Source organism: Nerophis lumbriciformis, linkage group LG07 (genome assembly GCF_033978685.3).
Source record: "Nerophis lumbriciformis linkage group LG07, RoL_Nlum_v2.1, whole genome shotgun sequence".
Classification (NCBI taxonomy): domain Eukaryota; kingdom Metazoa; phylum Chordata; class Actinopteri; order Syngnathiformes; family Syngnathidae; genus Nerophis; species Nerophis lumbriciformis.
In genome coordinates, this window is record NC_084554.2 from 3,414,464 (window position 1) to 3,429,212 (window position 14,749).

Here is a 14,749-nt window from a genome sequence, read left to right on the forward strand (position 1 = left end):
TACCGACCTCGAAGCTATTTTATTTGGTACATGGTGTAATGATAAGTAGGGATGATGTTTGAGTTTGAGCCCATTATCGAATCCTCTTATCGAACCGATTCTTTATCGATTCTCTTATCGAATCCAGATTGTTGTACCGTATTTTCCGCACTATTAGCCGCACCTAAAAACCACAAATTTACTCAAAAGCTGACAGTACGGCTTTTAACCCGGTGCGCTTTATATATGGATTAATATTAAGATTCATTTTCATAAAGTTTCGGTCTCGCAACTACGGTAAACAGCCGCCATCTTTTTTCCCCCGTAGAAGAGGAAGTGCTTCTTCTTCTACGCAAGCAACCGCCAAGGTAAGCACCCGCCCCCATAGAACAGGAAGCGCTTCTTCTTCTACTGTAAGCAACCACCCGCCCGCGTAGAAGAAGAAAAAGCGCGCGGATATTACCGTATGTTTCATTTCCTTTGTGTGTTTACATCTGTAAAGACCACAAAATGGCTCCTACTAAGCGACACGGATCCGGTTCATGAAAAGACGCAATCTCTCCATCCGCACACGGACTACTATTTCACAGCAACTGCCTAAAGACTTTCAAGAAAAGCTGGCTACTTTCCGTGCATATTGTAAAAACAAGACAGCTGAAAAAAAGATCCGGCCAGAGAACATTATCAACATGGACGAGGTTCCACTGACTTTTGATATTCCTGTGAACCGCACTGTGGATACAACGGGAGCACGTACGGTGAATATTCGCACCACAGGGAATGAGAAGTCATCCTTCACTGTGGTTCTAGCTTGCCATGCTAATGGCCAGAAACTTCCACCCATGGTGATATTCAAAAGGAAGACCTTGCCAAAAGAGACCTTTCCAGCCGGCGTCATCATAAAAGCTAACTCGAAGGGATGGATGAAGAAAAGATGAGCGAGTGGTTAAGGTAAGTTTAAGTTTACGCGAAGAGGCCGGGTGGCTTTTTTCACGCAGCTCCGTCCATGTTGATATACGACTCCATGCGCGCCCACATCACGCTGGTTTTAATATATTATTAAAGTTTGACTGACCTATCTGACTGTTTTTTTGACATTCCTTTAGCGCAGTTAGATGCGGCTTACAACACGGGGCGGCTTATAGGTGGACAAAGTTTTGAAATATGCCGTTCATTGAAGGCGCGGCTTATAACCCAGGGCGCCTTATGGTGCGGAAAATACGGTATATGGAAAAAAACACAATATTTGGTTTAACAAAAGTTCACTTTTATTTTATAAGCAAAAAAATAAAAATAAAATAAATAGATAAATATTGACTGTTACCCCCCTAAGAAAAGAAAATAAATAAATATTGACTGTTGTTACCCAAAGTATATTAAGTGGGATTTTTCAGAAAAACAAATATATACAGTAAAACAAAAACAACCTGTCTCTGTGATCACTATAGGTCAATAGCCATGCTTGGAGGCGTTTTTTATCGGACTGACGATATCATCGGCCGATAAATGCTTTAAAATGTAATATCGGAAATTATCGGTAGCGGTTTCAAAAAGTAAAACGTATGACTTTTTAAAACTCGGCTGTGTACACGGACGTAGGGAGAAGTACAGAGCGCCAATAAACCTTAAAGGCACTGTCTTTGTGTGCCGGCCCAATCACATAATATCTACGGTTTTTTCACACACACAAGTGAATGCAAGGCATACTTGGTCAACAGCCATACAGGTCACACTGAGGGTGGCCGTAGAAACAACTTTAACACTGTTACAAATATGCGCCACACTGTGAACCCACACCAAACAACACATTTCAGAGAACATCCGCACCGTAACACAACATAAACACAACAGAACAAATACCCAGAACCCCTTGCAGCACTAACTCTTCCGGGACGCTACAATACACACCCCCCTGCTACCCTCCTACCTCGCCCACCTCAACCTCCTCATGCTCCCAGATTCCAAGCTGCTGTTTTGAGGCATGTTAAAAAAAAAAATGCCCTTTGTGACTTCAATAATAAATATGGCAGTTTTTTTTCCATAACTTGAGTTGATTTATTTTGGAAAACCTTGTTACATTGTTTAATGCAGGGGTGCTCATTACGTCGATCGCGAGCTACCGGTCGATCTCGGAGGGTGTATCAGTCGATCACCAGCCGGGCATTCAAAAATTAGTCCTAAAAATGAGCGATCATAAATCTTCACTATGACGTCACTTTCGTCACTTGATTGACATTCACGGCACCCGAGGGTCTTCTGAGATGACGCTGGCTGCTGCCAGCTCATTAAAATGACCGACTGGAAGGCGAGAAACACTTTATTTCAACAGACTCTGGCGCCGTACCTGTCGTCAAAACTCCAAAGACCGACTGCACAGTTGCACAATAAAAGCTCTGCTTCATCCTGCCTGCGCTACCAAAATAAGAGTCTCAGAAAGCTGGCGTGCACAAGCTAGCAAGCTACGGAGTTTGCCGCCAATGTATTTCTTGTAAAGTGTATACAAAGGAGTACGGAAGCTGGACAAATAAGATGCCAAAAACCAACCACTTTCATGTGGTATTGGACAGAAAGGAGGACTTTTTTTCTCCTCCATTCGAAAATGCGGACGTTTTTAGCACCACTGTCTGATTCCAATCAATGCAAAAGTCATCACAATCAGGTAATACACCAACTTATATTCTTGTCTTCATGAAAGAAAGGAATCTATATGTGTTAAACATGCTTGTATTATCTTTAAACACCTTTAACTTGTTAACAATATTAACTATATGTATTAAACATACTTCTATTATCATTAAACACCTTTAATTTATTAACAATATTAACTATATGTGTTAAACATGCTTGTGTTATCTTTAAACACCTTTAACTTATTAACAATATTAACTATATGTGTTAAACATGCTTGTATTATCATTAAACACCTTTAACTTGTTAACAATATTAACTATATGTGTTAAACATGCTTGTGTTATCTTTAAACACCTTTAACTTATTAACAATATTAACTATATGTGTTAAACATGCTTGCATTATCATTAAACACCTTTAACTTATTAACAAAAACATATGTTTCATAAATAAGTAAATATAAATGATATATATGAATGAGGTAGATCCCCACGACTTGATCAATTGAAAAGTAGCTCGCCTGCAGAAAAATAAATAATAATGCATCCAGTGGGGCATCACAACAAAATGAGGCATAATAATGTGTTAATTCCACCACTGTATGTATCGGTATCGGTTGATATCGGTATTGGTAATTGAGAGTTGGACAATATCGGAATATCAGATATTGGCAAAAAAGCCATTATCGGACATCTCTACTTATAAGGCATCAAAAATAAGCCCACAAGGTAGCGAAAATAAGCAAAAAACTAAAGTCTTCAGAGAACATCCCACTGATTCGGTGTTATAGTGAGTTATCTCTACTTGTGAGTGTTGATGACACAGCTTTGCAACACTTGATATTCTAGTTTCAAGCATGTTTTACTCAATATAGGTCATCAAATCTCAGCTACAAGCTGTAATATCTTACTGAGATCATTTAGGACCAAAACAGTAACATAAAATCTGCTTAGTGAGAAGAATTATCTTATCAGACAGAAAACAAGCAAATATCACCCTTATTTGAGATATTTTGTCTTACCGTATTTTCCGCACTATAAGGCGCACCGGATTATTAGCCGCACCTTCAATGAATGGCATATTTCAAAACTTTGTCCACCTATAAGCCGCCCCGGACTATAAGCCGCGCCTACGCTGCGCTAAAGGGAATGTCAAAAAAACAGTCAGATAGGTCAGTCAAACTTTAATAATATATTAAAAACCAGCGTTCTAACAACTCTTTCCCAAAATGTACGCAAATGTGCAATCACAAACATAGTACAATTCAAAATAGTGCAGAGCAATAGCAACATAATGTTGCTCGAACGTTAATGTCACAACACACAAAATAAACATAGCGCTCACTTTCTGAAGTTATTCTTCATTCGTAAATCCTTCGAATTCTTCGTCTTCGGTGTCCGAATTGAAAAGTTGGGCAAATGTGGGATCCAAAATGGCCGGTTCCGTCTCGTCGAAGTCATCGGAGTCAGTGTCGCTGTTGTCCAGCAGTTCTGTGAATCCTGCCTTCCGGAAAGCTCGGACCACAGTTGTGACCGAAATATCCGCCCAGGCATTTACGATCCACTGGCAAATGTTGGCGTATGTCGTCCGGCGCTGTCTCGCTGTCTTAGTGAAGGTGTGTTCGCCTTCGGTCATCCATTGTTCCCACGCCGTTCGCAGTCGTGATTTGAATGCCCTGTTGACACCAATATCCAGCGGTTGGAGTTCTTTGGTTAATCCACCCGGAATGACGGCGAGTGTTGTATTTGTGTGCTTCACTTGTTTTTTGACACCATCTGTGATGTGGGCGCGCATGGAGTCGTATATCAACATGGACGGAGCTGCGTGAAAAAAGCCACCCGGCCTCTTCGCGTAAACTTCCCTTAACCACTCGCTCATCTTTTCTTCATCCATCCATCCCTTCGAGTTAGCTTTTATGATGACGCCGGCTGGAAAGGTCTCTTTTGGCAAGGTCTTCCTTTTGAATATCACCATGGGTGGAAGTTTCAGGCCATTAGCATGGCAAGCTAGAACCACAGTGAAGGACGACTTCTCATTCCCTGTGGTGCGAATATTCACCGTACGTGCTCCCGTTGTATCCACAGTGCGGTTCACAGGAATATCAGTTGCTGTGAAATAGTAATCCGTGTGCGGATGGAGAGATTGCGTCTTTTCATGAACCGGATCCTTGTCGCTTAGTAGGAGCCATTTTGTGGTCTTTACAGATGTAAACACACAAAGGAAATGAAACGTACGGTAATATCCGCGCGCTTTTTCTTCTTCTACGCGGGCGGGTGGTTGCTTACAGTAGAAGAAGAAGCGCTTCCTGTTCTACCGGGAAAAAAGATGGCGGCTGTTTACCGTAGTTACGAGACCGAAACTTTATGAAAATGAATCTTAATATTAATCCATATATAAAGCGCACCGGGTTAAAAGCCGCACTGTCAGCTTTTGAGTAAATTTGTGGTTTTTAGGTGCGGCTAATGGTGGGGAAAATACGGTACTTAGATTTCAGTTTTTGCATTGTGTATAAAACAACTTGAAATCATGTAGTGCAGTCTTTGTTCATCTACAGCTCAGAACCATACGCAGCTAAACAGACTAAAAGAAGTTGAATATGATATTTTCCCCGCTGGGTCCACAGCTGGTTCTGATCTCTTATCCTGATGTCCAGGAACTGGCCTTAGCAACAGTTGCCACCAGCTACCTTGCACTGTAATGGCATGTCGGGCCTAGCAGAGAAATGGCACTTTGCACACACCGAGCTGTTTGCTTTACTCTATTCCCATGACGGCTAGAAAGTGGAGTCGTGTTTCCTCCGCCGAATAAAACACACTTTTGTTCAACCCGTCCTTCAGTGGAGGGCTGGGAATACAGTCACAGACTTCACAACAAGTGTGAGAGTGGTGTTTCAAGATGAAACTCACCTTGACCACTCCTTCGCCGTGCATGGCGATGCAGTTGTTGGACTCCTTGGACAACTGGTGCAGGGCCATCACTGTACTGTGGCGGACTTTCATGTCTTGGGACTTCAAGTAGAGCACGAGCGGGGGCACCACTCCCGCCTCGCCGAAGGCCGCCCTGTTGTTGCGCCAGGAGCAGCACTGGGCGATGGCCTGAGCCAGGTGGCAGCGGAGCATGTCGTCAGGCTGGGTGGACAACAGGAGGCCAATTAAAAGGAAAAACTCTAAAACAGCAATCGCTTGTCTTATTAGCTGGATTGAAAAGGATTGTATTGACAGCAAACACTTCACACGCCAGGGCGCTTACATTGTCAGTCAGCTTGGCCAGAAGGGAGACCACCTCATAGTCCGTCAGGACGGCCAGGTTGTACTTGTCTTTGGCTATTCTGGCCACCACGGCACACATGCTCGCCAGGACCTTGTCGTCAGGGGACTTCAGTAAGTCAATCACCAGCTCCATAGCGCCCATCAGCGAGCTCACCATTTCCCCTGCTTCCTAAAACCAAAGCAATTAAGAGTCAAAGTTTTGGCAAAATTTGACTTTTTGAGTTATGCATAGCAGGCACTGATACAATTTTGATTATACATATGTTTTTTAAACTGACTTCTAAACCACGTTGGATCCACGTTGTTGGTTAGGAAATGACCAAATTCCAATGGTCAAATCAACGTCAGAACCCAACATTGATTAAACGTTGTCAAAAAGCATGTTGTTTCTACGTTATATTTGTGTTGTAAAATATTGGTTGGGAAATGACCAAAATTCAATGATCAGATCAACATCACAACCTGACATTGAGTAAACGTTGTCAAAAAGCATGTTGTTTTAACGTTGTATTTAAGTTGTAAAATATTGGTTGGGAAATTACCAAAATTCAATGGTCAAATCAACGTCAGAACCCAACATTGAACAAACGTTGTCAAAAAACATGTTGTTTCAACGTTGTATTTGTGTTGTAGAATATTGGTTGGGAAATGACCAAATTTCATCGGTCAAATCAACGTCAGAACCCAACATTGATTAAACGTTGTCAAAAAGCATGTTGCTTCAACGTTGTATTCATGTTGTAAAATATTGGTTGGGAAATGACCAAAATTCAATGGTCAAATCAACGTCAGAACCCGACATTGATTAAACGTTGTCAAAAAGCATGTTGTTTCTACGTTATATTTGTGTTGTAAAATATTGGTTTGGAAATGACCAAAATTCAATGTTCAGATCAACATCACAACCTGACATTGAGTAAATGTTGTCAAAAAGCATGTTATTTCTACATTGTATTTGCGTTGTAGAATATTGGTTGGAAAATGACCAAAATTCAATGGTCAGATCAACGTCAGAACCCAACATTGATTAAACGTTGTCAAAAAGCATGTTATTTCTACGTTGTATTTGCGTTGTAGAATATTGGTTGGGAAATGACCAAAATTCAATGGTCAAATCAACTTCAGAACCCAACATTCATTAAACGTTGTTAAAAGGTATGTTGTTTCAACATTGTATTTCTGTGGTAGAATATTGTTTGGGAAATGACCAAAATTCAATGGTCAAATCAACGTCAGAACCCAACATTGATTAAACGTTGTCAAAAAGCATGTTGTTTCAACGTTGTATTCATGTTGTAAAATATTGGTTGGGAAATGACCAAAATTCAATGTTCAGATCAACATCACAACCTGACATTGAGTAAATGTTGTCAAAAAGCATGTTGTTTTAACGTTGTATTTATGTTGTAGAATATTGGTTGGGAAATGACCAAAATTCAATGGTCAAATCAACGTCAGAACCCAACATTGAATAAACGTCGTCAGAAAGCATGTTTCTACGTTGTATTTGTGTTGTAGAATATTGGTTGGAAAATGACCAAAATTCAACGGTCGAATCATTGTCAGAACCCAACATTGATTAAACGTTGTCAAAAAGCATGTTGTTTCAACGTTGTATTTGTGTTGTAAAATATTGGTTTGGAAATTACCAAAATTCAATGGTCAAATCATTGTCAGAACCTGACAATGATTAAACGTTGTCAAAAAGCATGTTATTTCTACGTTTTATTTGCGTTGTAGAATATTGGTTGGGAAATGACCAAAATTCAATGGTCAAAACAACGTCAGAACCCAACATTGATTAAACGTTGTCAAAAAGCATGTTGTTTCAACGTTGTATTTATGTTGTAGAATATTGGTTTGGAAATGACCAAAATTCAATGGTCAAATCAACGTCAGAACCCAACATTGAATAAACGTCGTCAGAAAGCATGTTTCTACGTTGTATTTGTGTTGTAGAATATTGGTTGGAAAATGACCAAAATTCAACGGTCGAATCATTGTCAGAACCCAACATTGATTAAACGTTGTCAAAAAGCATGTTGTTTCAACGTTGTATTTGTGTTGTAAAATATTGGTTTGGAAATTACCAAAATTCAATGGTCAAATCATTGTCAGAACCTGACAATGATTAAACGTTGTCAAAAAGCATGTTATTTCTACGTTTTATTTGCGTTGTAGAATATTGGTTGGGAAATGACCAAAATTCAATGGTCAAAACAACGTCAGAACCCAACATTGATTAAACGTTGTCAAAAAGCATGTTGTTTCAACGTTGTATTTATGTTGTAGAATATTGGTTTGGAAATGACCAAAATTCAATGGTCAAATCAACGTCAGAACCCAACATTGAATAAACGTCGTCAGAAAGCATGTTTCTACGTTGTATTTGTGTTGTAGAATATTGGTTGGAAAATGACCAAAATTCAACGGTCGAATCATTGTCAGAACCCAACATTGATTAAACGTTGTCAAAAAGCATGTTGTTTCAACGTTGTATTTGTGTTGTAAAATATTGGTTTGGAAATTACCAAAATTCAATGGTCAAATCATTGTCAGAACCTGACAATGATTAAACGTTGTCAAAAAGCATGTTATTTCTACGTTTTATTTGCGTTGTAGAATATTGGTTGGGAAATGACCAAAATTCAATGGTCAAAACAACGTCAGAACCCAACATTGATTAAACGTTGTCAAAAAGCATGTTGTTTCAACGTTGTATTTATGTTGTAGAATATTGGTTTGGAAATGACCAAAATTCAATGGTCAAATCAACATCAGAACCCAACATTGAACAAACGTCAAAAAACATGTAGTTTCAACGTTGTATTTGTGTTGTAGAATATTGGTTGGAAATAGCCAAAATTCAATGGTCAGATCAACGTCAGAACCCAACGTTGAATAAACGTTGTCATAAAGCATGTTGTTTCAACGTTGTATTTGTGTTGTAGAATATTGGTTGGGAAATGACCAAAATTCAATGGTCAGATCAACATCAGAACCCAACATTGATTAAACGTTGTCAGAAAAAAAAGTAGTTTCAACATTGTATTTGTGTTGTAGAATATTGGTTGGGAAATGACCAAAATTCAACGGTCAAATCATTGTCAGAACCCAACATTGATTAAACGTTGTCAAAAAGCATGTTGTTTCAACGTTGTATTTGTGTTGTAAAATATTGGTTGGGAAATGACCAAAATTCAACGGTCTAATCAACGTCAGAACCCGACATTGATTAAACGTTGTCAAAAAGCATGTTATTTCTACGTTGTATTTATGTTGTAGAATATTGGTTGGGAAATGACCAAAATTCAATGTTCAGATCAATATCACAACCTGACAGTGAGTAAATGTTGTCAAAAAGCATGTTGTTTCAACGTTGTATTTATGTTGTAGAATATTGGTTGGGAAATGACCAAAATTCAACGGTCAAATCAACGTCAGAACCCAACATTGATTAAACGTCATCAAAAAGCATGTAGTTTCAACGTTGTATTTGTGTTGTAGAATATTGGTTGGGAAATGACCAAAATTCAACGGTCAAATCATTGTCAGAACCCGACATTGAATAAACGTCGTCAAAAAGCATGTTGTTTCAACGTTGTATTTGTGTTGTAGAATATTGGTTGGGAAATGACCAAAATTCAATGATCAAATCAACGTCACAACCTGACATTCATTAAAAGTCTTCAAAAAGCATGTTGTTTTAACGTTGTATTTGTGTTGTAGAATATTGGTTGGGAAATGACCAAAATTCAATGGTCAAATCAACGTCAGAACCCAACATTGATTAAACGTTGTCAAAAAGCATGTTGTTTCTACGTCGTATTTGTGTGGTAGAATATTGTTCTGGAAATGACCAAAATTCAATGGTCAGATCAACGTCAGAACCCAACGTTGATTAAACGTTGTTAAAAGGTATGTTGTTTCAACATTGTATTTGTGTGGTAGAATATTGGTTTGGAAATGACCAAAATTCAATGGTCAAATCATTGTCAGAACCTGACATTGATTAAACGTTGTCAAAAAGCATGTTATTTCTACGTTGTATTTATGTTGTAGAATATTGGTTGGGAAATGACCAAAATTCAACGGTCAAATCAACGTCAGAACCCAACATTGAATAAGCGTTGTCAAAAAGCATGTTATTTCTACGTTGTATTTATGTTGTAGAATATTGGTTGGGAAATGACCAAAATTCAACGATCAAATCAATGTCAGAACCCAACATTGATTAAACGTTGTCAAAAAGCATGTTGTTTCAATGCCAAATTTGAGTTGCTCAACGTCAGGACCCAATTCAACAAGTTCCGTAGGTCCGCTAGCCAACACATAGAAGTGTTCATTTTGTAGAAATGATCCGGATCGGGCCTCAAATCTAATCAGTTTCCGACATTTCCTGAAAGTTTCACTAAAATCAGTCCATAACTTTTTGAGCTGACTATTCGGGATCGGTTCCTCGTGTTTCGTTTCCTGGGAATCACTGGCCAGTTTTGTGAAGGATTCCTCTATGGATCCCTGTGAGCATGCATGATGTCACCACCAAACAAACGCTGAGTAATGATTGAAAGGAATTATGAAAGGAGGGCAACTTGCTCTACTTGAAACGTGGATATTTATTCAAAGGGAGCAAATACTAGCGGAAACATTAGCACACGCAGAGTTAGATCCATTTGAATGAATGACGCATTTTATGCAATAGGAATTGTTCTTTTGGCTCATGGGACTCCTGAGGCAGCGGACAGGTACCGACAGGCCAAGCGGTGTGCGGCTTCAGCGGTCGCAGAGGCAAAAACTCGGACATGGGAGGAGTTCGGGGAAGCCATGGAAAACGACTTCCGGACGGCTTCGAAGCAATTCTGGACCACCATCCGCCGCCTCAGGAAGGGGAAGCAGTGCACTATCAACACCGTGTATGGTGAGGATGGTGTTCTGCTGACCTCGGCTGCGGATGTTGTGGATCGGGTGGAGGGAATACTTCGAAGACCTCCTCAATCCCACCAACACGTCTTCTTATGAGGAAGCAGTGCCTGGGGAGTCTGTGGTGGGCTCTCCTATTTCTGGGGCTGAGGTTGCTGAGGTAGTTAAAAAGCTCCTCGGTGGCAAGGCCCCAGGGGTAGATGAGATCCGCCCGGAGTTCCTTAAGGCTCTGGATGCTGTGGGGCTGTCTTGGTTGACAAGACTCTGCAGCATCGTGTGGACATCGGGGGCGGTACCTCTGGATTGGCAGACCGGGGTGGTGGTTCCTCTCTTTAAGAAGGGGAACCGGAGGGTGTGCTCTAACTATCGTGGGATCACACTCCTCAGCCTTCCCGGTAAGGTCTATTCAGGTGTACTGGAGAGGAGGCTACGCCGGATAGTCGAACCTCGGATTCAGGAGGAACAGTGTGGTTTTCGTCCTGGTCGTGGAACTGTGGACCAGCTCTATACTCTCGGCAGGGTCCTTGAGGGTGCATGGGAGTTTGCCCAACCAGTCTACATGTGTTTTGTGGACTTGGAGAAGGCATTCGACCGTGTCCCTCGGGAAGTCCTGTGGGGAGTGCTCAGAGAGTATGGGGTATCGGACTGTCTGATTGTGGCAGTCCGCTCCCTGGAAGCTCAGTGTCAGAGCTTGGTCCGCATTGCCGGCAGTAAGTCGGACACGTTTCCAGTGAGGGTTGGACTCCGCCAAGGCTGCCCTTTGTCACTGATTCTGTTCATAACTTTTATGGACAGAATTTCTAGGCGCAGTTAAGGCGTTGAGGGGATCCGGTTTGGTGGCTGCAGGATTAGGTCTCTGCTTTTTGCAGATGATGTGGTCCTGATGGCTTCATCTGGCCAGGATCTTCAGCTCTCACTGGATCGGTTCGCAGCTGAGTGTGAAGCGACTGGGATGAGAATCAGCACCTCCAAGTCCGAGTCCATGGTTCTCGCCCGGAAAAGGGTGGAGTGCCATCTCCGGGTTGGGGAGGAGATCTTGCCCCAAGTGGAGGAGTTCAAGTACCTCGGAGTCTTGTTCACGAGTGAGGGAAGAGTGGATCGTGAGATCGACAGGCGGATCGGTGCGGCGTCTTCAGTAATGCGGACGCAGTATCGATCCGTTGTGGTGAAGAAGGAGCTGAGCCGGAAGGCAAAGCTCTCAATTTACCGGTCGATCTACGTTCCCATCCTCACCTATGGTCATGAGCTTTGGGTTATGACCGAAAGGACAAGATCACGGGTACAAGCGGCCGAAATGAGTTTCCTCCGCCGGGTGGTGGGTCTCTCCCTTAGAGATAGGGTGAGAAGCTCTGCCATCCGGGGGGAGCTCAAAGTAAAGCCGCTGCTCCTCCACATGGAGAGGAGCCAGATGAGGTGGTTCGGGCATCTGGTCAGGATGCCACCCGAACGCCTCCCTAGGGAGGTGTTTAGGGCACGTCTGACCGGTAGGAGGCCGCGGGGAAGACCCAGGACACGTTGGGAAGACTATGTCTCCCGGCTGGCCTGGGAATGCCTCGGGATCCCCCGGGAGGAGCTGGACGAAGTGGCTGGGGAGAGGGAAGTCTGGGCTTCCCTGCTTAGGCTGCTGCCCCCGCGACCCGACCTCGGATAAGCGGAAGAAGATGGATGGATGGAATTGTGAACATCTTATCAACTCCCAACCAACCAACCAACCAATAAACCAACCAAGGAGCAACAATTAAATAACTTCTTGGGAAAGTTACATGAAAACAATGTTATTATGGTCCGTCTTGCTGAACAGTGGAATCGACGCCACTTTCTTTCCCATTCATTAAGACACCCGGCGTTAACGTTCCCCCACATGGGATAGATCCACTTCCACTTTATTGCTGCCTTCTCCAGCCAGGCCTGCTTTCTTGTCAGCGTCTCCGCGTTTCATGTCCTAATTCTTTCCGGGCGACTGTCGAAATGTTGAAAAGATTTAGCGCGGTTTTGCATACAGCTGCACTCTCTCTTTAGGATCCACTGTGGACTTCAGCTATACAGATGTCATGTGTGCAGACATCTGATGTTACGCTAACTGTAATACAGGGAACATTCTCGGGTTGTCCCGATACCAATATTTTGGTACTTTTCTAAATAAAGGAGAAAACAAAAATATCATTATTGTCTTTATTTTAACAACAAATCGTAGTGCACATGAAACATGTTTATTATTGTAATTTAGTCCTTAAATAAAATAGTGAACATACTAGACAACTTGTCTTTTAGTAGTAAGTAAACAAACAAAGACTCCTAATTAGTCTATGCAGTAACATATTGTGTCATTTATACACCTATTATTTTGTACACATTATGAGGGACAAACTGTAAAAATGCACAATGCATTGATATTCCTTATTTACTCTTATGGTTTCTAGAATTCACACAATAGGAAGAAATTCCCGCCTTCTTTGACTTTATTTGAACCGTTCTACAGTAAAGATTTCCACGTTTTTGGAACAATTTCCCTTGTGGATCAATACAGTTTGTCTAAGTCCAAGTCTAAGTCTAAGTTTCCAGGAATTCCCAGGAATTCTTGTCAGGGTTATTTAATCATTTAATGCTTCAGTCCTCCTCACTCACTGTTAGGGTTGTCCCGATACCAATATTTAGGTTCCGTTACCAAAATGTATTTAGATACTTTTCTAAATAAAGGGGACCACAAAAAATGTCAATATTGGCTTTATTTTAGCAAAAAATCTTAGTGTACATGAAACTTATTGTAATTTAGTCCTTAAATAAAATAGTGAACATACTAGACAACTTGTCTTTTAGTAGTAAGTAAACAAACAAAGACTCCTAATTAGTCTATGCAGTAACATATTGTGTCATTTATACACCTATTATTTTGTACACATTATGAGGGACAAACTGTAAAAATGCACAATGCATTGATATTCCTTATTTACTTTTATGGTTTCTAGAATTCACGCAATAGGAAGAAATTCCCGCCTTCTTTGACTTTATTTGAACCGTTCTACAGTAAAAATTCCCACGTTTTTGGAACAATTTCCCTTGTGGATCAATACAGTTTGTCTAAGTCCAAGTCTAAGTTTCCAGGAATTCTTGTCACGGTTATTTAATCATTTAATGCTTCAGTCCTCCTCACTCACTGTTAGGGTTGTCCCCATACCAATATTTAGGTTCCGTTACCAAAATGTATTTAGATACTTTTCTAAATAAAGGGGACCACAAAAAATGTCAATATTGGCTTTATTTTAGCAAAAAATCTTAGTGTACATGAAACATATGTTTATTATTGTAATTTAGTCCTTAAATAAAATAGTGAACATACTAGACAACTTGTCTTTTAGTAGTAAGTAAACAAACAAAGACTCCTAATTAGTCTATGCAGTAACATATTGTGTCATTTATACACCTATTACTTTGTACACATTATGAGGGACAAACTGTAAAAATGCACAATGCATTGATATTCCTTATTTACTCTTATGGTTTCTAGAATTCACGCAATAGGAAGAAATTCCCGCCTTCTTTGCCTTTATTTGAACCGTTCTACAGTAAAAAATTCCCACGTTTTTTGGAACAATTTCCCTTGTGGATCAATACAGTTTGTCCAAGTCCAAGTCTAAGTTTCCAGGAATTCCCAGGAATTCTTGTCACGGTTATTTAATCATTTAATGCTTCAGTCCCCCTCACTCACTGTTAGGGTTGTCCCGATACCAATATTTAGGTTCCGTTACCAAAATGTATTTAGATACTTTTCTAAATAAAGGGGACCACAAAAAATGTCAATATTGGCTTTATTTTAGCAAAAAATCTTAGTGTACATGAAACTTATGTTTATTATTGTAATTTAGTCCTTAAATAAAATAGTGAACATACTAGACAACTTGTCTTTTAGTAGTAAGTAAACAAACAAAGACTCCTAATTAGTCTATGCAGTA

General features: G+C 40.6%; 1 protein-coding gene across 1 annotated transcript in view; it reads right to left on the reverse strand.

Annotated features, from left to right (window-relative positions):
• Nucleotides 1-14,749, reverse strand: part of odad2 (outer dynein arm docking complex subunit 2) — a 250,447-nt gene that overhangs the window by 50,725 nt on the left and 184,973 nt on the right. Inside the window, exons 19-20 of the mRNA XM_061965922.2 lie at nt 5,860-6,048; nt 5,517-5,738 (exon numbers count right to left, since the gene is read on the reverse strand). Coding sequence (XP_061821906.1) covers nt 5,517-5,738; nt 5,860-6,048 — 411 coding nt within the window. The remainder of the gene's footprint in view (nt 1-5,516; nt 5,739-5,859; nt 6,049-14,749) is intronic.